Here is a 25132-nt window from a genome sequence, read left to right as displayed (position 1 = left end):
CAAACCGCAAGAGAATCATCCTAAACCGCCGGGGGAGAAAAGAAACCAAACACACAAAAGAAAACAGAAACCCTCAGAAACCCCTCCGAGCTCGTGCCCACACTCTAGGGACGCTGCACCTGGACGTCGCAAGGGTCTGCGGCGTAAATGACCCAGATGTGAGGGAGGTAGCTCCGCATGTAGTGCATGGCCGCCACGGCCTGGGCGCGGTGCGAGCCGAAGCGCCACACGATGCGGCGCATCGTGACGCCGGTGCGCCAGTCCACCTGGTCGCGGACGACCCGCACCTCCTCGTCGTTCCAGTCGAAGAACCCGCCCCACACCTGCCGCAGGTTCGGCTCGTTGACGACGTCGGAGGGGCCCTCGATCTCGAGGCAGCGCGACGTGTGGTTCTCGTAGGCCTGCGGGGCGGCCCGGATGCGGTTCGGGACGGCGCGGGCGAGGTAGTAGCGGACCCAGAGGCGGTTGCTGTTGGCGACGTGGAGCAGGTGCCGGGCCGAGTAGGGGTAGTAGAAGACGACCTTGGCGGCCGAGTGGCCGCGGCTGGGGAGGAAGTTGGGGCCCTGGGCGCTGGGGCGAGATGAAGGTGGCGAAGACCTTGCCCGGGTGGTGGACGGCGATGGCCGCGAGGAGGTCCCGGTACGTGCAGTCCGGCGGCAGGTTGGTGATCCACACGGAGCAGTTCTCGCTCTCGGGGATGTCGGCCGACTCGTTGGCCGGGTTGTTGGAGTCTCCCTGGTATCTGTGCGAGATTCCCTTCATGTCCCGGGCTAGCTTTTCCTCCTCGGTGAGAGGCCGGTTGGCCGCCTCTGGATCCAGCTTGGAATTCATGGGCTTGAAGGGCTCTCGTCCAGCATCCATGCGAGGGTCATCCACACCCCGGAAACCGCCGTCGAGACCCTGGGAGCCGGTATTGAAACCACGGGCACCGCCGAAGCCCTGACTGCGGGTAGGGACCAGCTGCTGGTCCTGCTGCTTCTGCTGCTTGTGCTGGTGCTCGGCGTTGTACTTCCTCAACGCCCTCTCCTGGTACTCGACGGCGCGCGCATCATCGCGCGCCTTGCGGTCTTCATCATTCTCTGCAGGGCGCGCTCCCGGGCGGCGCTCACCGATGGGGGCCGGCACAGTTGACTCAGGGCCGCGACGCCAGGTAGGCAAGTTCAGGACATGTGAAGTACCCGGTTGGTTGGACTGGAGTACTCTCGGAGTTCTGGTAGTCATGGAACTTAGGTTGGCTAGACTCGTTGCATGTCGGAATGGCTGACGGGCATGGTGAGCAGGAGTGGGAGTGGCTGGGCCGCCAATAGCTCCGAAACGTGTAGTTGATGTGTGCGAGTCGTTTTCCGCCAGAGAAAAGCTGTTCCGGATAAGAGGAGATGGGCGGCTCTCGTCGGAGGGGGAAGCATTGTTAGACGGGCTCTTTTCGGCCGCCTTTTTGTTGTCGGGAGCTTTCTTGTCGGACATGTTGTCTGCCTTCACGTGATTCTAGATAGGCTTGTTGCAGGTTGCTGAGTGGGTAGAGAATAAGTTATAGACTGGGCTATGTGAAAGCGGCGAGGGTGTTCCAACTATTGCAAGAGATTGAATAGTTAATATTACTGTTGTCCGAGTGGGAAGGGTGCGCCGAGTGAGAGTAGACTTACCACGGGGTGGGTGGGAACTTGTGGTGGTGATGCCAAGGTCAGGTTCGAGGTTGAAGTTGCGGTCGAGGTCAAGGACGACGTTGAGGTTGTGGAAGGAAGCAGAGCGGATCAGATCAGGCCAGATCAAGGCAAAGTCCAGGCTGCTTCAACAGGTGTGGTTGATGCAAACGCGTGAATACAAACGCGTGAATGAGACGCGCAACCAGGTGGTGGAAAACGGATGCTGAGTCCCCTCCCTCGTTGCCGGAGTGAATGGCAGACAACGTGGTCAGAAAACGCCTTGAAGACCAGGAGCACAACACCACACTGCAAACGAAGATGGGACGACCAGCTACTCGGACTGGCTCTGTTGTGATTCACTATTCTCTCAATGCCTCGGTGGACTCCGTTGTCCATCCCCTTCCTCTCTTCGAGGAAAAAGACAAGCTGACCTGCGATACAGCTCTGGTGCAGTTGCAATCACAGCGCTGTTGAGGAGTGTCCCTCGTACCACTGGAATATCAACACTCTACATGGACATCATCACCTCCATATGACGCGCGAGAAATATTCTTTGAGGAACTCCCTTTCCCAAGCCCAACCTCCTCCTTTGTCTTGGTCAACACATGGTGGAACTTGCCAGATACACCACGAGTGCTTCTACATGCTATCAAAGAGATTCAAATACACCCTCCAATCAAATACAAAGCCGAGGGTGAATGACCCAACCTCCTCAAGTCGCTATACTCTACCGAGCACGAACCCGCGTGAACAGATTATTATAAGGTGAACATGTGTGATACACCGGGCTCATCTGAACTTGTGTGAACATTCAAAGTTCAGGCCCTCGGCAATCTCCCAGCAATCTGCTGACCACCTAGATAGATAAAGAATGTTCAATGGAGAACAACAACACCTTCAAGAGGAGCGTTACACTAAATAAGCAGAGGCGCCCTCTTGGCAAGAATCCAGGAGCACCGCCGTCCATAACTACTATGCCTTTCAGACTTCATGAAACACACAAGACAACACGACATAGAGCCTGGTGGATGGGTTCCCTGCATTGAGGATATTAAGCTAACCACATGACTCTACAGACAAAGGACAACCCAAGCGAGTACCCGATCCAGCCCCAGCTCCGAGACGACGCCCTTTATACTACCGAAACAGTCTCAAAGACAACACCGGCCTCGTCCTATAACCAGTCCATCACTACCGGCTCAACCAGCCAGGCTGAAAACCCCAAACGCCTCTATCTCGAATCCCCAATTCTGCCCACCCCTACAAGTCCTCAAACAACCCACCGACAACATCCCCAAGCATCCTCAGCCCATAAAACCTCGCAACGTTCCGATAGACCCGAAGCCGGCCAACCAGCTCCTCCCTCCGGACGCTCTCCCCCCAGCCACCAGAGCACGTGCAGTGCTCCATAAAGTCATTAACCCTGAGCGCGCCGCACTTTACACACTTGAGGTCCTGCGCCGCCCATGCCGCGACCATGGCCTCGACGTCCGCCACGAGCCTCTCCTCCAGCTCGTTGCGGTTGTACTCGGCCTCGCAGAAGCTGCACCTCCACAGCGACGCGGCGCCGGGCTCCTCGGGGAGGAGGTCCTCGTCGCGGCAGAAGTCGAGGTCCCGCGCCATCGTGCAGCTGTCGCAGCTGACCTGCGCGATCCGGAGGGACTCGGACGGGTTGACGAACCCGCCCTCCTTGCTGAACTCGCGCACGTCGAACAGCGCGAGGAGCTCCTTCCGCAGGAGCCGCGCCTCAAACACGATGTTCTTGTCCAGGGACAGCACCTGCATCAGCATCTTGACGAGCTCCAGCACCGCGTTGCTTTGGCTGTAGTTGAGGTGGCTGCCGGGGAGGCTCGGGAACGTGTAGTCGGCTGCGAGCTCTGGGTGGAGTAGCTCGCGCTTCCGGGTCGCCAGGAGGCCCTGGATGTCGCGCTTGAGGGGCTTCTCGAAGGCCTTTCCGAGGATGATTTGGCCCTCGCCGTCCTCGGCCAAGTTACGATTGTTCGGGAGTTGGGTCAGGCGTGGCGTGGCAGTGGGGTCAGAGCCAAAGAGCGGCCGCTTCATGTTGTGCATAAGTGTGATGAACTCGATGACCCAGTCGGCGAAGGTAGCTTGTAAGCGGACAGGCAGGAACGTGGACATTTGCCAGTGCATGATCGTTTCCAGGTTCTGCGAGTCGGCCTCGATAACCTTTTGCGTCGCCTTGCCGCCGTAGTTGAACTCATCGTACCACACAAGATAGTCCCAGTACTCCTTGATTTCTAGGTCGATGAAGTGGAACAGCGGCTTGCCCTTGATAGACTTGATGATGTACTGGCTGTACGCGAAGGCGTTGCCCACCTCGGCCTTGGTGGTTTGTAGAAGCAACCGATTGGCATTGGCGAAGATGACCTGCGATCCAACGCGGCGGAAGTCACCCATGAGCTGCTGAAACGCTTTGCGCGACATCATCTGGACGTAGTAATGGAGGGCACGGTCGTAGAGGAACGAGTCGGGGTTCTCGACCCAGCGGACGAGATGCTGAACCATGATGTCTGCCATCTCGTTGCCCTTGCACGCCTCAGCCCACCAGCTCTTGACCATCTCACGAAGCACTTGGATGCTGGCATTGGCGAAGGCGTTGTCTGAGGATAGCACCTCGTTTCCGTCACCGCCAACACCGTCCGCCGCGGGGTTGAAGGATATCGAGTCGGCGCCCTCGAGCTCATTGATCAGAGAAGAAGTTAGGATGGTGTTGATTGCGAGGTTCCTCACTTCCAGGTCAATGCAGACCGAGGAATATGTCCCTGGAGTGTTGACCGAGGGCATCTGCACGGTCTCCAGGGGCCCTGTAATATCGTCTAGCTCATAGCCAGCGTGATCCGGACGGGGGCCAGCAGACCACCACAACACGACGTTGTTGCTCTGAAGCCGTCTCGCATAGGCAACATCGATCAAGAAGCGCGGGTCTTCCCGCTCCAGGTTGCAGAGAGGGATATCAGCGTACCTGGCCAGAGCAGTGAGGTGCAATATCCACGGGCCCAGGCCAAGATAGTGATGGATCAAGCGCCTGGCAACAACAGTCTGCCATCCAAGTGGCGGCAGTGAGCTGTCATCGACGTTGTATTTGAGCGGAAGCACGGGCATCTCACCCAGGATTGAGATGTCGTGAACGAGGAGATTGGTCTGCGATGATTGAACGACCATCACCAGTGGCTTGGTCTCGTCCTTCTTCATTTTCTTGACGACGTCACCAATCTCAAGGAAAGCCTTTCGCCTCGTTGTGACCTGAGTGATCTTGAAGGTGAGCTTCTCCTGGTATGGGAAACAGTCCTCCCAGTTCGACCCTTGCGCCTCGCTTGCATGTCGGGCACGCAGATCGGAGTAGATCTTGTTGATATTGGGGAGATCCTGGCCACCTTCTTTGTTTTTGTGCTGTATCACAACATGCGCCGTGTCCCCAGTGCTAGAGAACAGCCCGAAAATCTGTCGCTCGCCAGCGCTGATGTGGGACAGGTAGATGAACGCCATCTTGGAGCCGCTCAGGTATGTCCTAGGCTTCAGCGGCCGCATCAAACTTGGCAGTTCGAATCCTTGATCCAGACCCTGGCCAAGGACACCGGGTTTGCTTTCGTCAATGGTGCAGAGATTGCCAAGCTGGAGGACGGCACGGGTGCTCAGAGGGATTTGCTTCTCGTACACCCCCTCTACACTGGGGTGGTTGAAGAGCAGGGAGAACTTCTCTGCTTGGGCAAAATAGGTATCCTCTGGCACCGTCAACTTGAAAAGATGGGTAGAGGGGTGACCATTGGGTAGTGTGTGATTGACCTGCTCAACTTCGCAGCCTTCAATGTCAATGTCCGGAAGATCCTTACTCTTCAGGTTCAGGAACACTTGGCGCGGCACCTTGATCTTGAGGGAGTGGACCTTGTTATCGATGAGGACGCACGCTGTTACCAACCCTGGGCTATCCGTTGGCTTGAGCTGTAGCAATTGCCATGTGTTGCGGAAGGTGACCTCAGCCTGGTCTCGAAACGCCTGTTGGATGTTGTTGGTGGGTGCACGGCGTTCACCGAACAAGTGTCGACGACGTATCCTGGCCTGCTTCTGGATCTTCCACTTCTTCTTCTGGTATTCCAAGAAAGCAGGATAGTCTTCAGAAGGATTCGACATCACCTTGGGCAATGCAGAAAATGGGTCGAGGTTCTCCTCAGGCTCAGGCGATTTCCTCTTCTGTGCGACTGGTGTTGTCTTTTGCTGTGTCGCTGCCACCATCTCGGTGACAGGCTTTGGTTTCAGCAGCTGGGTACCGAAGTCCTCTAGGTCAGCGAGGTTGGTGACGTCCTTGAGCGGTTCCCTGCTGAAGAGGTCCGTGAGCTTCTTTTGCTTCATCTTGTCGTCTTTGATATTGATCCTCTTCTGTAGCCAGTCTGGGTGAGGAACACGCGGCACTGGATTTCGGATTTTCTGCAGCGCGGCAGGAATGGTGATGAGCTTTTGAATGACCGAGCCGAGACGTTCCAAATAGTAGTCCCAATCAATCAACGCCCTGGGGTCCGTGTCGATGGGCGGCTCTTTGAACCACTTCGTCAAGTACGTTCGTTTGACGTCTGCTTCAGCAGAGAAGATGGCAACGGGAATGGCTCGCTCAGTGACGGGCGCATTCTTGGGTCGCGAGCAGATGATGAATTTGCAGTTCAAGCCCTTGTCCTTGACCATGCCTTCTCCCAGGAAGTCGGCCAGACGCTTGGCGGTGGTGATCGACGTGGACTTCTGAGTACCATACTCCTCCAGCGTCTTGGTCATGCTACGGTTCTCAGAAATGAGCTCCATGAGTTCCTCATCAGCAAGCGTCGTCCCCTTGCTATGGAGCACGTCCAGCCAACGGTTGGCAACCTTTGATACCGCAGCATAACATTCCGCAAGTGTGGTTCCCTCGAGGAAGAATTTGAAGATTTGCTGCTGGAAGATCTTGATGAGCTTCAACTCTCCTCTCCGCTTGACCTCAAAGCCTTTCAGTTCTGCGAGACTGCCGTCATCATTGAATACAGCATATCGCTTCTTCAAATTCTTGTCCTCCTCCTTCGAAGTGGGCAAGATCATGGCCTTGTATGGACCATCTACTTCGAAAAAGATGGAGTTATCGCTGTGCGTCTCGTACTTCAATGACTTCTTGTCTACAAGAGTCTGGTACTGGTGGTTCGTGAATTTGTCGTGGACAAGATGGTTCAACATGACGCAAGGGTAGGAAATCGGTAGCTTCTTCCCGTTCTTCATCTTGAAGGCGAAGTTCTCGGGGAACGTGGCAGGAAGCATGCACCAAATACCGTCGGTGTCAAGTTCGAGAGGACGACCCAGCCGCTCAACAAGACCTCGAGCCAGTTGAATGATAGTAGCGCCTGTCAGACAGGTGACGCCAGCCATCTCCAAGGAGTACCACCTTGAACCTTTTCTCATGACATAGCCATAAAAGGAGTTCAAAATGACCTTGTGGGCCAACTGTAAAGAGTCGAAGAGAATGATCATCTTTTTTGCGGCATCAACATCTGAGGCGGTTGCCCCTGAAGACTTGAGGGCCTCTGTCTTTCCCTTCCACTCCTTGGCCTTGCCTTTGTAGTCGTATCGACGATCTCGAAAGTCACGCACAGTATTGATGTAGAACGGATTCTCGCGCTGGCAAATGATGGCCTCTCGGACTTTGGTGGTAGAGTCGTGGATCTTGTGGTAGACCTTCTGGGAGTATGTTTGCAGGCGCTTCCGGATGAGATCGGCCTGCTCGCCGGAAGGCAAGTCCTGGAATGACCGCATAGGTGAGCTGGGATACTTTCCAGGAAATCGCTCGTTCTCCAAAGCATGTTTGATCATGTTGTACTCGTCTCGTTTCGCTGGCAGGTACTCTCCTCTCCAAGCCCACGGTAACCTTCTGTCGCACGTCTTGCCAGGTCTGTTGAAATCGCAAGCAGCGCAGTCCGACTCGTCGATCATCGAGTCTGGCTGCAGTCGATTCGTGGTCATGATGTTGGGGTACATCGAGGCGACGTCCAGATGGTAAATCAGTGGTCGCTCGCTCCGGTTTGGCGTCTCCTTCAGCGCCATCAGCCGGGCAGCTATTTGCCCCTTGACCTCCTCGTAGTTCTCGACGTCTTCCAATTTCTTTTTCTCTTCGATCGTGATCACGAACTTCAAAGCGTTGTCTAAGTCTTTGAGGAGCTCATCGACAGCGCCCGTGTCCACGGCGAAGTTCACTGGGATGTCTGCCCTGAACACCCCAGCCTCAATACTCTCAACGTGGCCACCAACGTATGTTTCCGAATCCAGGAGATGGCCTTCCCAAAAGGACTCTTTTGGTGCCACGTGTTTATTTGGAAGCACGATCTCGTGATTGTATGCCTGCACCATCAACAGCATCTCACAGAGTGTTCCCGTGCCTTTTCGCTCTGTGTCATCAGGACCAAGAGGAATGATCGTACACAGTGAGAAGACGAAGGGGTGGACGTATTTCATGTACAGGTAGTACGTAGCGACGGCATCGGAGACTGAGTACTCGGCGAGGGTTTGTGGTCGTTCAGCGGCATAAGGTGTCATGAGTTCGGGATCGAGCTCGTCAGGGTCGTATCCGAGCTTTGCCACCGTGACGGCCTTCAAACCACGACTTCCCTGTGGCAGATAACTATCTCGATTGACCCAGTGAAAACAGTCCAAATGTGCGCAGTAGTTGGACTTGTACTGGTCCTCATTGTCCTTCTTCCAGCCAATCTCGTGGTACATGTCGATTCCGTTGAGACTCGCCCGGGCGTCGACATAGGGCCAATCGAAGAAGTCACCGTTGTAAGTCGCAATCACGGTTGGTCGCGCCTCTTTGATGTGTGAAAAGAACCTCTCGATGACGGCTCTTTCGTTCGGCTCGTTGAAAATCATAAATGGGCCGGGGTACTCCGGTTTGGGCGTGTATTCGAAGTCTGCAATGTCCTCTGAGACTACCTCCCGGTTTGTGATGAGGAACCCCTGGCCGTCTATCATGTAGGAAATCATCATGATCTGGTCCACGGCAGCGTCGGGAAATTTCAAGGGTGCTTTGCATGTTTCGATATCGTAGGCCATCACCACTGGGTCAGCCATGGCCAGGTGTTCCTCATTGCACACCACCGTCGTGACGCCATGCTTTGCTTCTACAAAGTACCATTTCCCTACTCGGATGCCTGAAACTCTATGTCAGATGAGTGACCATGTTGAGAGCTAGGCTGAACATACCCTTGTCTATCATTACTCTGACGTGGTATGGCACGTCGTATTCTCTAATATCAACAAGAAAATCACTGGCTTCGGTTATGGAGGTATTGAGTCGTTTCTCATCAATTCGTGTATCGTCGTCAAACAGGTCAAAGTTCCCGTTGTTCGTCCTGTTGTAAGTCAGTCGAGTGCTCCCCACCAACCAGGTCACAACGGTATTCAAGGGCGGTCAGGTACGCACGCAGCAACCTCGGCGTATGTGTCCATGGCATCCATGCCCTTTTTGTTCCTCTCCGCTATTGGCATGATGTCCCTCCGCGCCAACAAGAGGTCTTGCACGTTGGCGAACTTCAGCTCCAGGAACGTCCTCCGGTATCCGAGAAGGTGGTTCGGCATGTTGAGGTCCTCCTTTTCCACCCGCCTGACGCTCCTCACGACGCCGCCCCCGGGCACTCGCTTGCACCACTCTTCGACCTCTGCCTCGTGGCCCTTCCGTACTGCCACGAGGAAGTATGGCTCGTATTCTATCGTCGCCTTGAAAGTCGCGCCATCCTCCTCAATGAAGTAGCAGTCCAGGGCTGCACGGCCTCCGCCGCCAGGTATGCGTGGGTCTTCGATCGACGCTGGCTGCACGTTCACCAGCCAGCCCTCCCGTGGCCGGCCGGCCTCGTAGCGGGCAAAGCCCATGTTCTCGTCAATGGAGTTGGCGAGCCGTGTCCGCTCCCATTTCTCGTCTGTCGAGGTGGCTTCTGCCCTGCCGGCTGCGGCTGTGAAGGTTCGTGTCTTGCCGCCATGGTAGGCCAACTTGCCCCCGCGACCACCGCGGAAGCCTTTCTGGGGCCGGCGCAGGGAAGTATTGGGCATGGTGGAAAGGATAGTCGAGGAAAGAGATGGGAACCATGCGTGTGGGCGTCTTGTATTTGGGGCAACTGGTACTGGATCAGTCCCAGCAACTCTGGGTACTGTCTGGGCGTCGAGATTTGGAAGCGGAATGTACCTAGGTATAGGTAGGTATGTCGCGTGGCCGAGACCCAGGACGGAGGATCGTGTCTTGAATCAGCAGACGTGCCGTAGAGGAGTGGACGTGTGGTTTGTTTTGTTTGCAGAGGCGAAATACGATCGAGTATAGGCAGGACGCCTCAAATTGGCATCAGGTTGGAATAGGAGAATGCTCATTGGTGTTGAGCCCCGAATCAAAAACACCCACCAGGCCCGGCCAAAGTGGTTCGGCGGGTTCTGCTTTACGCGTCGGCCAACCGCGTCTTACACGCGCTCACTGCCCGCCCGTGTGCAGGTGCCCCCCGGACCCCAGTCAGCCCAACTGCAGGGGCTCGAGGGTACCTCCCGAGCTACCCATGCAAGCGCACAGACCATTTCAGATCTGTACCTGGGCAGACTGGTAGAAAGTCGATGATTCCATCGACATCAGATGGGCTTTCCACACCTCCCACACCACAATTGGCGACGAGCGTTAGCCCAAGATGTCTGCGTCGCCGTCATCCCCCAACCAGCCGACACCGAACCGGACCCCAGGCTCCCCCGACGATGAGCAATCCCGAAAGTCGCAAGCCGCCGCCATGGAACGGTTCGCCGAGGTGTCGCTGAAATCCGTCCCATTGCCAGAGGGCTTCGACCCAAACAAGCGGGCAACGGTGGGCGAGGCGTTCAAGACGATCAAAAGCGACGATATCCTCAAAGTCCACCAGGCGCCGTGCTCGAGGGACGGATTCATCACCGGAATTGGGTCGGGCGCTGCGGTTGGGTTCCTGCGGTACATTATCGGAGGTGAGGGCATCTCCTGTCCTGCGCTGTAGGGGATCTGAAGGCTGGCGACGCTAACATCGCTGTGAATTGAAGCACCAGTGCCGAAGTCGGCCAATTGGGCGGTCGGGTCAGGCGTGGCTATAAGTATCCTGGCGTACGAGTATTGCCAGTACCAAAGACGGGTCGAGCGGGCCAACATGAAGCGGGTCGTCGAGGTGGTCGGCAAGAAGCAGGCTGATATGAAGAGGCAAGAAGAAGAGAAGAAGCTGCAAAGTACCACGGTCAAGGCCGCGCCCGCCGACAAAACGACCAACAAGGCTTGGTACAAGTTCTGGTAGAAGCACGATTCCTTCGACAGCGCCCGATCCGCGACTGTGCCTTAGAGGAGCTTCTTCTCGATATTACCATGTTTCCCGAAGCCAGGTATCTAGTAAGGTACGACAGCTCTTCGGGACTCGTGCGAGAGACCTGATGGTTGAGACCTAAGTCTGCGGTGTTATATACATCGCCAGGAAGTCGCAGAGGAATTCCCAAACTCCGGGTCTGCGAGGTTGAGAAGCAATGAAGAAGCATGGGAGAGCATTTTAGGCAAGTCATTGCCTGACGGACCTCATAACTGCGGTTGTGGGCCTGCAGCACAAGCAAGGCGGGATGCGCCGTTGTGTGCAGATGTGACGCTCGGGCCGGCGCTGTCGACTTCCGGATTTCAAGAAGGGGATCACCAGGTTGGTGGAAGGCCATGAAACCTGGCGCTGGGCTCCCTAATCATTGCGACAGCTCTTGTAATCGCGCCATGGGTCATTCCGAGGATTTGGACAGTCATACCACGTGCTGGGACATCGCGGCTTGACGGCATTGGGTATATTGAGAAGCCATTGCTTATTGCTGCAAGCACTCGATCTTGGATATGTACGCATTTAACGCCGTGCCACGACCCCATAGCAATGTCCACTATAGCCACCCGTGATTCGTGAATCTCTTTCCTTGATCCTTTGCCGCAGACAGGCTCTCCTGTTCAAAAGCAACGCTATCCGATGTTTGTAACTCCTCACCCTGAGTGTCCTTCCTCAAAACGCCCCAAATCGATGCCAAAGATGCTCCGGAATTGGAACTCGTCGACCAAAAGCCTGGTACCAAAGTTTTCCCCTTGCTCTCGTCAAATAGTAATCATTGCAGCAGATTCGCTGTCCGTAAAGCGAACCTTCCTGGCATTCTCCGTGCCTGCACTCTCCCTCCGCTGCATTTTGGGGGCTCTGTCCGGGCTTCCTCGTCGTCTGGAACTCCGTCGTGCCCTGGCCTCCCTCTCTTCTCTTTTCTTGTACTCGGCGAGCTGCTGCTTCCTCTTCATGGTGCGAGCATACGCGATGGCAGGGGTCGGCTTAAACCCGATGCCATTGATACCCACGCCATCGTCGTCCTCGTCGTCCGGGTCGTAGACAGTAATCTCGTCCTCGTGCCAGGTGAGCGCGGCACGGATCGGGTCAATCACCTCGGCAGCTGCATCACCGGGCTGGTCTGCATTGCAGAGTTTGCTGGCTGACGCGGCAAGAGGTGGTGTGCCAGCTCGCCGGCGACCTCTGGACTTCAGGCTCTCGAGAGGGCGGTTGTTCGCAGCGGAAGATTGCTTTGCTGGTTTACTCGAGAACACTTTGGCAGGTCCAGCGGTGAGTTCTGCATTGTCAGCTGCGGGTTGGACAGATAAAGCGCTTGGTTTGAACAGGACTTGGCCGTCGCCAGGAACGGGTCGCGACTCTGGGCCAGCAGCTGTGTGCGGCTCGGTCTTTTGTACGGCTGGGGTCTCTGGGATTTCGACTCTTTTCGCTGACAACTGGTGCTGGTGCTGGGTTGGAGACAGGTTTGAATGCTTCAATCGTGGTGATCCATCGGATGTCACTGTAGGTGGCGTGAGTTTTGATCTTTTGCGCATCTTCGACTCGTCTTCGTCGACCTCCATCTTGTCCGGATCCCCATCTGTGGTATTGCGACCGGGGTCGGTCTCGGTGTCGTGGACTCGGGCATCTGCCGCGGCAGCCCCGCCCCCACTATCGGCCAGGGCCAAGCCCCGGAACCTGTGGGCGACCTTGGTGCGTGGACTGTCGCCGCCATCCGAGAGCAGGCCCTGAGACACCTCGAATGAGAAGTGGATGTCTAGTTGGGAAGGCACCTCATCGCTGGCAACATCAGTCCGCTTCCGCTTGGGCGTGCTGAAGGTCGAATGCGATGTGTCGTCCATAGTTGTAGTCCAGGGCTCAGCAGCTTGAGAGACTGCTCGGATCGTCGACTTCGAGACTGTTGGAGACGGACGGGCCAGCCCTGGAGCGGAGAGGGTCCGAGGCCCCGAGCGAGGGTGAGTACGAGTGTGTGTGGGGTAACGATGCAGCAGTGTCGATTGCCGGTCTGTCCTCGAAGTCGTCAACTCACAAAGACCTCATGGCCAGTCTTGCGCGAGGAATCGGGTCGTGTCCCAATGCGGCGGCTCAGGTAGGAGATGGTAGGACTGTTCTGAAACGTCTTTGATCTTGTGATCCTGTAATGAACAGAAGTGAGCCAGAGGCAGCAGCGCGGGGCTGGGCCATACAGAGTCCGGAGTGCTATCGAATCATCGGGTGGAGGGAAGTCCTCCAAGGAAAACGAGCCTGGTCAGGAGCAGCCTTAAGGTGTGGACTACCGAGTCACAAGGCACTTGTTAGGCAGAGTTAGCTTTGGCCATGCAAGCTGCACGTAGGCATGCCCAGCTCCTTCCACGTGCAGCAGCAGGTGAGCTCCAGCAAAGACGCCACCCGCACCTGCATGACTTCTGCAATTGGAACTGCTGGGACGTGCCTGCCTTGCACAACTTGCGCTGCTTGATGGTTTCAGGGTATAACCCTGGAGTGCAGGGAACCCCCCCCAAAACTCGTGTAAAGACTTGCATGGCTTAATCTTTTAGACCAGCATATGACCACTGGCAAAATCCACGGGGTATAGCTCAATCTTTGAGGACGAGAGCCGCTGCTGGAAACGTTTTCAGCATTCCGCCAGCGTTTCTCCCCTGAACAATTGAGATCAAGCCCGCCGCCACACACAGTCTCGATTCATAGAATACAAACATGGTTCAACTGGCCATGCAACGAGGATGGTGACAGCAATGCCCCTTCTTCCCGAAACCGCGTCGGCCGGGAGACTTGACTTTTTCCAGAGAGCCGTCTGTTCCGCCAGATTCATTGCACGAACCTTGGAATACCGAGCTTGTGATGTTATGAGATGAGTAAGCGATCCACCGCCAGGGCAGAGATTCTCTACATGACAAGAAGTAGCACAAATTAGCCACCAGCACCGACGCAAAATGAGGCGCTGTCGACTTGAGACTTAGCAACTGGCACATACCTAGGTATATTCTGCCGCCATCCCTAGGGGTGCCAATTCCTCAAAAGTAGTGTTGCCCTCGCAACGGCTGTGATAATTGTCGTCAATCTCTTACCCGACGTACAAAGAGTCATCAAGAAATATCATAGTGTAGCGGTCATGTTCCGTGTCTCAAAAAGTACCCGTCTCTTGTACTGTGTATCGCTCGGAAGCCGGTACAATAATATCCGCACGTTGATACATGACAGGAAGACCACCCTGGGCGACTCTCTGGTATTATATTCTAGTACGTAAAACACAAGACGTTTTTTTTTTCCTACGAGAATATGCTTACTCTCGTATTTGGCGATGGATTGTGAATTATTTGTGCCGTTCTAATCTGAAATTATGGATTTTGAAAAGTAAAAGGGGCTCAGTTGTCTGTATTATGGAAGCGCTCAATGACCCCTTAGGTGACTCTATAGTTTCTTCAGAACAAAACACCTCCGTCCCCGTCGACACGTCAAGTATCGAGTGTCATCAGAGCACTACTAGAACGCAACGCCAGACAAGAATCTATTAGAACAACATCCCTTAAGTGGTCTCGTTTTTAATCTGTACACATATGCTTCTTAAGCAATATGCATCCAGTCCCTTCACAAAGTAATAAACGCTTAAACACCCAGCGCTAAAAAAAATTACAATGTCGATAACACTAGGTTTCGAACACAATTACAATATTCCTTAAACAATGTAAAAAGCTCAAGAGTAAGCTCATACCGCTCCTCTACACTGACATCCCACCGCCGCCAACGCCGCCATCGCCATCGGCAACCAGATCAAGGCGGGCGGCGTCCATTACAACGTCGCCTGGAGCAAAGGCCTCAACGCCTGCGGAAATAACTTCAGCATCGCACCGGAGAGCTCGCCCGCGTGCGGGGACAGGTTTGAGGTGGACGGCAACAAGTACTCCCTCGAGGGCTGCGCGGATCCGGACAACGGCTACGCGCAGGCGCCTGCCCAGCTCCTGCGCGGGGACGGGCCAGTCTTTGGGTCATACGAAGGGGCTTACAAGAAGCTCGGATTCAATGGGAGTACGGATGATGTTGTGAAGCGGTATCTGTGTGGGTAAGCCCGGACGTTTGGGGTTGGAACCTGACTGGGCTTGGACGTGCGATAATAGGCATACCTCGCCTTTGTGTTCTTCAATTGTTATGAAGACTTTACAATGTCGGGTCGGTGGGGGGGGGGGGGGGGGTAGGTTACTTTCTTTTTTATGGAGGGGACCGCATGTGCAGGACAATTCCGGGCTCTTGGGTTAAGTAGATCAATGTTACAAGAGACAGTCATTGAGAAAGTGGATGTGTGGATGATATGACAATATTGACAACACAACGCGATTTTATTACTGCTGATAATAGAAGAGTAGCTTTGGAAAAGGATACACTCTTGTTGTATGATTACCGCCTTGCCCATGTTGAGCTGGTATCCTGAGCTTATCGAGTGTCCATGTTAAGACAAGCGTGTGCAGGAGCGCCGCATTGTTTGCACAGAGGCCAGTCTGCAAGCACAGGGAGGCTGCCTCACGGAATGCACGTGTGCCAGCGGTGCCATCTTGGTCAATTTACTGACCAGGTGCACACACGATTGTGTTATTGAACTTTGGTGGATTGGATTTTGACCAGCTTGTAACTAATTACTGAGACATCGTAACATCAAGGAAAGACACGATGACTATCCTGCCGACAATGATAACAGCAGTCAATCAAGGAAGTCGCACAGGGGCATAGCCGAGTCATATCATACGAGAAAAGCGACTTGTGCCTAGCCATCGTCAGTGATCCTCTACGCTCAGTCCGTGTAACATCTATCTTGGCGTTGCCAACATGGTGGGCCTTGCCATCGTGAGCTGTTGGTTGGGATGTCTTTTACAGCACACGTGCAATACATCCGAGACTCTGCGGAATGCACCGCATACTCTTTGATGAGATTGATTCAAGGCGTTGAAACATCAGCGTGTGCAGACCAATTGGCCGGAACGGGAGCTTCAAAAAATTGAGTCAGACCACCAACTCAAGCACAGGCCCCTCACGGACAACACGACGTACTGAATCTCAATAAAGTATAAAAGATCTGGGAACACTATATCCGCCTCGCCAGACCCGATCTATCCAGTTCGGATTGCATGTCTTGAACGATATATTTGGACTGCCTATAATACGTCGTCCTGTGTGCGTGGTGAGGGGCTGTGCTTCAGTGGGTGTCTGACTTATGAGTAGGTCACTTCAGCTATTGTCTATCTTGCGCTGTATAAGGACTTGGCATCATATGTAGATGACCTAGGCGAGCCAACTCCCTTTCGATCACAGTGGAAGACAGACTGGAAATGCTTCTCAAGTGAGCTAGGTACTGAGGTTCGCCGCTGAGAGCACAACGCTGATACGCATAGCGACGGCCGTCAGAAGTGGCTATTCCTATTTTGTTAGGAGACTTTTGCATGCAGGTGCTCTGACATGAATTCCTTCTGCGTCAACATAGCTTCCCCTCTTCTCATGTCATGAGCATCCATTATATGTTGACTGCCGTCATTGTGCATTCACCGATCGACCCGATTTATCACACACGCTGTTCGTTCACTAAATTGTTGTTCACATAGCCATAGCACACTGCCTGATACCGACAGTCAAGGGGATCTGCACCATTCTCGAATCCCCTTTTCTCAATACGGTTTACAGAGCTCCGGAAGTCCCAAAAGCCCGAAGCCGCATCGGAGTCAACCGACTTTGACGCCGTCCACCTACCGCTGAAGGGTGTCGTGCGCACAATCCGGAAACGCCAAGAAGCCCTGGCGCAATGTAGCATCGGAGCGATTTGATCGATGCGGAAGGTCGCCGTGCAATGGCACATCCGGATCCTGGCAGACAGCCCGGGACGCTACGCTAGAAGCTTGGATGAACCGAAAAAATACCACCACACCACCGTTGAACCGGCCACGGTCGGACTTCATTCGCTTGGGACGAACTGCACACAACCATAGACGCGGTCCTTTTACTCGGTGTCGTTGGTCGGCTCCATTCTTCAGGAACGCCGATCGCTCTACCGTATAGTCCGATCTTCATCTGCATGACTGAAAAGGTCGTGGCTGCGCCTTTTCTCCGCAGTCCTGGCATTCAATTCTTCTGCGGAGACTGCACGCGTGCGGTAGAAGTGCAGACTAGTACACCGAGACGTGAAATCGATTCGTTGGTGGGGTGCTAGGTTCAATTGCCTCTTGAAAAGTATTCATTGCCCAACGACGAGCCATTGATTATCGAGTTCTTCGTCAGTATGGTTCGGGTATTTCCACCATGAACGCAGGGCAGCTTTGCAAGGGCACAAGCATAATCCAGCCATCTATGGTTCTCGCCCGGCTGGCCCGGCTGGCCCGGCTTGCAACCGGATGGTGTACCTGCGCAAGTCCGCCACTACAATTGGTCATTTGGCCAGCCAGGGCATACGTATACACACTTGTGTGCAGGGATCACGATTTGGTGTTGCCTCCAACCAGGGGCCTGGACAGCAAGGTGTCTATTTCGGCCGGGTGGTCGTCTCAGAGGTCTGAAAGCGAAACAAAGCTGCACATGGCGAGTCAGACTGCATCGCACTTGCAGCGGCGAACTTCCTATTCCAGGAGCAGGTCAGGACCTTTTTTTCAATCAAGGTGTTACGCGTCCGAAGGCGACGCCCACGAGTGTGACTGTAAATCAGGACAGGAACCTGGGGATCTCGCACGTGGAGGCGTGGCGGCATGGCAGTCGCATCTATTGGACCATAGTGGCCCTCTAGGCGCTGCAGAGCCGGGGCGAGCCAAGCTCCATATGGGTCCTCCACCATGTCATAGGTTCATTCAGACATCATGGGTGTGTGGTACAGAGTGGTTGGTGTCTTTGGGCTGGATTATATATCCACATCATTGCCTCCCCGCAGGTTTCGGAATTTCGTGTCAACGCAGCTGAGCTCGCAGTCGTTCAGTCATTCGCGATCCCATCTGTCTCTAAGGGGCCTCACTCGACCCTCGCTTGCAGTCTTCAGACCCTCTTTTCCTGAGGCAGCACTTCGCCACACTGCCCTTGACCAGGTTCACAATGAAGTTCTCAGGCATCGCATGTTTGGCTGGGCTGGTGCCGGCCACCTTTGCCCTCGGACCGGTTCCGCTCTCCTCCCGTCAAGACATCAATACCATCACAGACAACTATCTCTTTTCCATCTCGCTGCCCCAGTTCATCACGTACCGTAACGCGAAGAACCCCGCGACCTTGGACTGGACTTCGGACGGCTGCAGTGACTCTCCCGACAACCCTCTGGGTTTCAACTTCGAGCCTGCATGCTACCGTCATGACTTCGGCTATACCAACTACCGTGCCCAATCCCGCTTCACCAAGGCGGCTAAGGCTTCTATCGACACCAACTTCAAGAACGAGTACGTCTTCAAGCGCATAGTGTTACTCCTCTCTTGTCTCATAACTAACACCTTCCAGTCTCAAGTTCCAATGTGACTCCGAGTCGCTCGAGTCCATCTGTGATGCCCTGGCAGATGTGTACTACACGGCCGTAAAGCTGTTCGGTGGCCAGGATGCCACCAAGCGCGCCGACTCAGAGGACGAGGACGCTGATGCTCGGGCTGAGTATGAGGACGCGGTGGCTGTCTACGAACAGCTTATGGCCGAGGCCAAGGCGAATGGTGAGATCCCATCGTGAAAGAGATTGCAAGTAACCCGGTGGAGGACAACACGATGAAAGATTCATTTCAGGATTGCAGGCAGGCTGGCCAATTCTTCCGCACAGAGTTTACGGAGTCCTGTTCTTGAGCAACTCCAGCGGGCATCTCATGCTTGACATGGGTCGGGATTCTGGAATTCTTCGAGGCTCCCTCTTGAGCATATCTATCTGCTCCAAGATAGATCTTACTTCTTTTGCACAATATTAAGTAATGTTTTGTACAACTTCTGCTGGGACATAGGGTTGCGAAAGTGTTTGTGAGATGGCGTTGACTCCTAGCCACTTCTGAGCAAAAGACCAATGCACGTGGAAAGATGAAACTATTCGAGCGATCCACCGAAGATCTCCCGCGATTAGAATGATAGTGTTGTGGCATCGGGAAAATTTAAAGTTGCTGGATTGCTCGTCAAGATACACGTGCCCGCTTCATTCGCGCGAAACAGCTAGATGCCTGTCCGGCGTGCGCAGCGGGGTACCGGCATCGGGGATTCGGGTCGAGAACGGACGACATTCTTATCATGGCGGCTCTTCGAAATGGCGATTACGCAGCCAGCAGACAACAATGTAAAACAAACTATTGTCTCTCCATGACTCGTATCATTTTGCAAACAACGAAACAACAAGATCGCCCCATCTCCTCCGGCCCCACTCGCAGTCTAATAACATGTCTGCAAGACTCGCCGCCGAGAAATAGTATGTGTTCCCCGGCACTTTTGAGCTCCCAGAGCTCAGGTTCGAGACTGCCCACGTGCTCACCCACATTCCAGCAGTACCGTGTCAAAGGAGGAGTTTCGGAACCTAGCCTCCTCCCTGGGATTCCAGGTGGAGCCCCGAGATGAGGCAGATTACCTCGATCTCCTGCGGGCTGCCATCGCCGACATAGAGACGGTCCAAGCGATGCCACCGTACCACCACCCTCTCATCCGAACGGCCGACAGCGCAGGCGAGCGGGCCAGCACGCGACCATCTGCGCCCGAGAACCCGTTGAACGGATGGAGCCACAGGGTTTGTGCACACGTTCTCTCCCCCACAACCAGTGCCTCCTCACGCGGGGCGCTATCAGGCTTTCGGGGCCCGGGCTGACAGTCATAGACCACCATCAGACCTTCTGCGGAAGGGCTCTTATCCGGGAGGACCATTGCGATCAAGGACAATGTGTCTGTCGCAGGACTGCCCATGACCGGCGGGACTCAACCGTATCACCTTTCCAAGGATAAACCATACCCGATTTCCAGCTTTGACGCCCCCGTCGTCACCCGCGTGCTCGAGGCTGGGGGGACCATCACGGGCACGTCGACATGCGAGAACTACTGCATGTCCGCGTTGAGCTTCAGCAGCGCCACTGGGCCCGTCGACAACCCCTGGCTGAAGGGCTACGCGTGTGGAAGTAGCTCTGGGGGCGCGGCCTTGGTTGGGGTCAAATCCGTTAGGAAGCAGAGGGAGAAGGGGGGTGGGCAAATAGCTTCTGATGACGACCTAGGAGAAGGGGTCGATCTGGCCATAGGAGGCGACCAGGGAGGCAGCATCCGCATGGTGAGCATCATATCGTTGAGCCTACTGCTTTACTGTTACCCTGACGAACCATCCAGCCAGCAGCGTACAGCGGCATCTATGGCCTCAAGCCAACACACGGCCTGGTGCCTTACACGGGAATCGGTGCTCTCCACCCGATGATCGACCACTGTGGGCCATTGGCCGGATCCGTTCGTGACACTGCGTTGCTACTCACTGTCTTAGCGGGCTGGGACGGCCTTGACCCACGCATGACGCCCGAGACACCTCTGCGGCAGAATGCGAGAGCCTATCACGGAAAGCTGGACGAGGCTATCGAGTCGCGCAAGGCATCCGGGAGCTGGAATCCGACGGCAGCCGCCAGTGGGCTGCGCATAGGCCTGGTCAAAGAGGCGTGGTCCGCACCGCAACTCAGCGAGGAGGTGGCCGCCGTCGTCAAGCAGGCGGGCCAGCGTTTTGCCGCTCTCGGCGGCACAGTCGAGGAGGTGAGTATCCCAATGCACGACCTTGGTGCCGCAATCTTCACGGCGGTGGTGAGGAGCGAGATGCCGGATGTGTTCGTCCACAACAAGCCACCGGACTGTCTGAGTTGGCCTATAGCAGATCTCATGCCCCCCACTCCGGACGGAAAGTGGTTTGAGACCTTGAATATATCAGCCCCGACGGTCGTGAACAAATTCGTCACTGGCGAGTTCCTCAACCGCAACAAGGACACGTTCCCTCCCGCCGCGAGGGGGAAGGCAATCACGCACGTGCACGAGCTGAGAGCCGCGTACGATGCGGCGCTGGCGCAGTTCGACGTGCTCATCACCCCGTGCAACCCGACGGTGGGCATGAAACACCTCGGTCCTGACATGAGCGTCGCGGAAAGGTATGCGCTCGCGCTGGGCAACACGTGGAACACCTCTCCTTTCAACCTCACCGGCCATCCCGGCTTGTCCGTCCCCGTAGGCTGGGGCAGGACCGAAGACGGCCAGGGCAGGCTGCCGATTGGGATGCAAATGGTCGGACGCAGGTGGGATGAGGAGACGCTGTTCCTTGCGGCGGCGGCATGGGAGGTTGGAGGCTTGGGTCTGGACAGCTGAGCGGTCACGCCGTCTTGTGTGCCGGGGGAGGTTTGCAAGTAATAGCCGTCACCGGGGGGAACACTCACGAGCCAAACAAGAAAAGCAAGTCTAGCTTTTCGCCCGTGTCTCTGTAAACATGACTGATAACATTACTGGAATTATCTATATCGATGCAAATGAAGCACAAGACCGAAACATGGCCTCACCTTACCTGAATATCGGTAGTGTCGAGGTCGGATCCTTCGCAAGTGTTTCAATTACGACTGCAGAAGACTGCCTCAGATCAGCTTTCTCTGGACTGCGAACCAATTGTGCGTCTCAAGCCCGAGACCGTCTCCAGATGGAAGTTTAAAGGCCTGCCAGGCGTGCATTGACCTGCGTGACATGCAGCGATATGCGGTGGAGCATGGCCATTTTCGTGGGTAGTCAACCAATGAAGCGTAAAACGACCGTGAAAACTGTGGGTAGAATGGGTTGCGCGGGTCTCGGAACATACCTGAGTCTCGGGAATCGCCCGAGCGTGGTACAATCCAAATACTGCATCTTCTGTCGATCATTGACTTCCTCATGCCACTGTACCTAAATCGTGGGCAGAACTTGGTTATGCTCGATTTCGAACCATTTCCCCGAGTTGGAGCGTCTCATGGTCTTGGTCTGCATGAGTCTGTGATGAGGTCTCCCTCAGTTGAAGTTGGTTTTTATGTTCGAGCGAACAGCCTTTCGATGTTGCGAAATGACATAGGTTCCTCAAGGACGATCAGAGCAGTTTATACTTTCTGTGCAGCATATGATGGCTGGAAGTCGTCATTCTTGCAACGGATGATCAATGTAAGAAGAGAAGGGAAGTCTACGTAAGTTGGCATTGTGTAGTATGGTCCATGATCAGATAAATATGATGTTTGATTGAGTAGCGGACGATATGTGGCTTTCTAGACCAAAGGTGCTGATAACGACCATTGTCTCGCTCAAATGCATCAGTTTGTCCAGACAGCCAACTGGTATAGCCTCATAAGAGTGGAGACAACGTCAGAATCCATCAAACCCAGTGGGGCTGTGACGGTTCCAGGATCAACCTCAGAAATCGACGTGACGTCAAGGTGAACACTTCTCGAACTTGGCAGCAAACGGGTACGGCAGAGGTCATTGGCACCATCACCTACGAATGAGGACATTTCGTTTAAATATCACCAGGCATCTGATGCTGAGGACATCACCACCTTTTTTGAGGTGCATTTGCCGACCATCGCTCACCTTACCCCTCATCCATCCACACCTATTGCAAATCTACTCGTCATTGTTTTGAACAGGATCTTAAGTACAAATAAAATTGGCTTTCTGGAATTTTTACTGTAAGCTGAAATGGCTGCTCAATTAGCATCGATGCAATCAGCAAACATGGGAGGCTCCGAGCCTGTGTTTGAGAAGACAGGGCAGGGGGAGATCGAGTTTATCCCAGCCCTGAATGGGAAAACTCGTTCCAAATCAATAATACCGCTTCCGCCGGCGTTGGAAAGAGAATTGCAAAGTCTCGAGGAGGCATTTACCATCACTACCGGCATGCTCAAGGAGATAGTCGGTCGATTCGAGAAGGAGCTCGCCGAGGGGTTAGAGAAGGATTCCCAAAATATTGTGGGTTATACCTACCTCTTTGGCTGCCCACGAAACTCACTCGTTGCTAACGCGACACAGGCTATGTATCCGACGTGGGTGTTTGGCTTCCCGACAGGTCGTGAGAACGGGCAGTATCTCACCATAGACCTCGGAGGGACCAACTTGCGCGTATGTTGGATCACGCTCAAAGGCCATGATCAAGAGACAGATGTCTTGCAGGACACCTACAAGGTGCCGGATGACATCAAAACAGGCTCCGCAGATGAGCTCTGGGGTTTGATCACGGATTCTTTGGAGGATTTCCTTGACAAGCACGAATTGCAAGGCACTGAGGACTACCCGTGAGTTGCCGAACTTCAAAACCGAATTGGCTCCCACTGACCTTTTTCCAGACTACCGCTGGGTTTCACATTCTCATATCCAATACATCAAGATTACATCGACAGAGGAAGACTTGTGACCTGGACGAAAGGATTCGAAATCAAGGGCGTCGAGCAGGAGGACGTGGTCATCCAGCTCGGCGAGGCATTGTCGAGGCGGGAATTACCTGTCAGGATCATCGCTCTGATCAACGACACGGTTGGAGCGATGATCGCCTCGGCGTATAAGGATCCTGAAACCATCATTGGTGCAATTTTTGGGACCGGATGCAATGCAGCGTACATGGAAGATGTTGGCTCTATACCAAAGATAAGCGGCTCTGGGCTGGCACCCGAGCTTCCGCTTGCCATCAACTGCGAGTACGGCGCGTTCGACAACTCACACCGCGTCTTGCCAAGGACGAAATATGACATCGAAATCGACGAGGAGTCTGCCAAGCCCGGCGAGCAGGCCTTCGAGAAGATGAGCGCTGGCTTGTACCTTGGAGAGCTTTTCCGTCTCGTCATACTAGACCTCTACGAGCGAGGGATCCTGTTTGAGGGCCGCGACATCCCAAAGTTGAAGGAGACTTACTGTATGGATACGGGATTCCTCGCCTGCCTCGAGAACGACCCTTTCGAGGCTCGTCAGGCCCGCTACAAGGAGACTTTAGGCTTCGAGCCCGCACCGGCAGAGGTCGAGTTCTCACGGCTGCTTGCGGAGGTCATTGCAGTGCGCGGTGCGCGGCTATGTGCATGCGGCATCGCTGCGATTTGCAGAAGGAAGGGGACTCAGTCAGGTCATGTGGCTGCAGATGGCAGTGTCGCTAACAAACATCCAAAGTTTAAGGCTAGATGGAGCGAAGCGCTGGGCGAAATCCTCGACTGGCCGGCGGGCCGGGAGAGCGATCCAATCACCATCACAAGCGCGGAAGATGGCAGCGGAATTGGCGCCGCAATTATCACGTCGATGACAATGGCTAAGATCCGCGCCGGGGACCTGAAGGGGGTGCGGGACGGCGGTCAGTATATTGGAAAGCAATGATGCTGATCAGGCTGAGGCTCAAGTCAGGTGGGAAATATTTCATGATCATGTGGTAAAGATAGCACGGAGCATACAGCATTAGAAGTATTGCGTTGCTCTCACGAGAGCTGATCGTCCTACAAATTTGCCTATCGTGTCGACGGAGGTTTGCCGACTGAATAATGTTTCACGCATACTGTATCTCAACCCAATCGAGGTTTTCTGGGGCCTGCTCATGACACACCAACGTGCATGTCCACAAGCAATCCTATGGGGCGTAGCACAAGTGCCTGGACACTGTGAATGGAGCGCATCACGCTCATCCCCACCAGATAAACAAAAATACAAGAGGGATCTGCGCATATGTCGTGCACGTGGGGATCGGCACTCGTAGCTCTTGCCCGAAAGGGGCGAACAGGGTACTGGCCTGAGGAATTCTTACGATGGCCCCCAACAGTTCGTACGACGGGCAACGTAGTCTAGCTCTTCGAAGAGCTCTGATGCTCACCGTCGCCCCTGATGGATCATGGCCAAGCTAACTATTGATGTCCACACCGTCCCTGAAAATTTGGTATTGTGGCTACCTCCTTTCCAAATACCCTCGCCTCCGTCTTCGTATAACGCGTCTCTCATTACGGAGGGCAAATATCTAGACGCCGAGATGGGGTTTCGGATCGAAGCCACCGGCGGGCGGCCAGGATCGTTTCAAGTGGTGATCCCGCCGCATCCAGCCGCATTGGTGGAAAGACGTTCGTTTGCCCCTTGCCAAGTCGCCGCGGGTCTTGGTATCTATTCAATCAGGAACACAAAGTGGACCCGCCTGCCGACTTGTCAGCCGGACTGTCAACCAAAAAACGCAGAAAC

General features: G+C 54.6%; 7 protein-coding genes across 7 annotated transcripts; 5 read left to right on the top strand and 2 right to left on the bottom strand.

Moving 5' to 3' along the window:
• Positions 1-104: 104 nt before the first annotated feature.
• INS49_013683 (uncharacterized protein) lies at positions 105-9713 on the bottom strand (the record flags this gene model as incomplete). Its single annotated transcript, XM_043174380.1, has 7 exons — positions 105-563; positions 616-1079; positions 1644-1786; positions 1921-1949; positions 3015-8818; positions 8871-9019; positions 9091-9713. 7 exons carry the CDS (start codon positions 9711-9713, stop codon positions 105-107), a joined length of 7671 nt encoding a protein of 2556 aa, XP_043021325.1.
• Positions 9714-10330: 617 nt separating this feature from the next.
• On the top strand, positions 10331-10951 carry INS49_013682 (uncharacterized protein; the record flags this gene model as incomplete). The annotated part of the gene is made up of 2 exons (XM_043174379.1): positions 10331-10634; positions 10707-10951. The coding sequence occupies 2 exons, from the start codon at positions 10331-10333 to the stop codon at positions 10949-10951; spliced, it is 549 nt and encodes a 182-aa protein (XP_043021324.1).
• Positions 10952-11769: 818 nt separating this feature from the next.
• Positions 11770-12846, bottom strand: INS49_013681 (uncharacterized protein; the record flags this gene model as incomplete). The annotated part of the gene is made up of 1 exon (XM_043174378.1): positions 11770-12846. The coding sequence occupies one exon, from the start codon at positions 12844-12846 to the stop codon at positions 11770-11772; it is 1077 nt and encodes a 358-aa protein (XP_043021323.1).
• A 494-nt stretch (positions 12847-13340) lies between these two features.
• Positions 13341-15069, top strand: INS49_013680 (uncharacterized protein; the record flags this gene model as incomplete). The annotated part of the gene is made up of 2 exons (XM_043174377.1): positions 13341-13370; positions 14776-15069. 2 exons carry the CDS (start codon positions 13341-13343, stop codon positions 15067-15069), a joined length of 324 nt encoding a protein of 107 aa, XP_043021322.1.
• Positions 15070-18061: 2992 nt separating this feature from the next.
• Positions 18062-18674, top strand: INS49_013679 (uncharacterized protein; the record flags this gene model as incomplete). The annotated part of the gene is made up of 2 exons (XM_043174376.1): positions 18062-18396; positions 18455-18674. The coding sequence occupies 2 exons, from the start codon at positions 18062-18064 to the stop codon at positions 18672-18674; spliced, it is 555 nt and encodes a 184-aa protein (XP_043021321.1).
• A 685-nt stretch (positions 18675-19359) lies between these two features.
• On the top strand, positions 19360-21292 carry INS49_013678 (uncharacterized protein; the record flags this gene model as incomplete). The annotated part of the gene is made up of 5 exons (XM_043174375.1): positions 19360-19388; positions 19463-19700; positions 19788-20228; positions 20285-20378; positions 20433-21292. The coding sequence occupies 5 exons, from the start codon at positions 19360-19362 to the stop codon at positions 21290-21292; spliced, it is 1662 nt and encodes a 553-aa protein (XP_043021320.1).
• Positions 21293-22669: 1377 nt separating this feature from the next.
• INS49_013677 (uncharacterized protein) lies at positions 22670-24289 on the top strand (the record flags this gene model as incomplete). Its single annotated transcript, XM_043174374.1, has 4 exons — positions 22670-22903; positions 22964-23226; positions 23278-23977; positions 24089-24289. The coding sequence occupies 4 exons, from the start codon at positions 22670-22672 to the stop codon at positions 24287-24289; spliced, it is 1398 nt and encodes a 465-aa protein (XP_043021319.1).
• Positions 24290-25132: the final 843 nt, after the last annotated feature.

The sequence above is a fragment of the Diaporthe citri genome (genome assembly GCF_014595645.1).
Source record: "Diaporthe citri strain NFHF-8-4 chromosome Unknown scaffold_7, whole genome shotgun sequence".
NCBI lineage: Eukaryota > Fungi > Ascomycota > Sordariomycetes > Diaporthales > Diaporthaceae > Diaporthe > Diaporthe citri.
The sequence above is the reverse complement of the archived record's forward strand: the minus strand, read 5'-3'. Positions and strand labels throughout refer to the sequence as shown.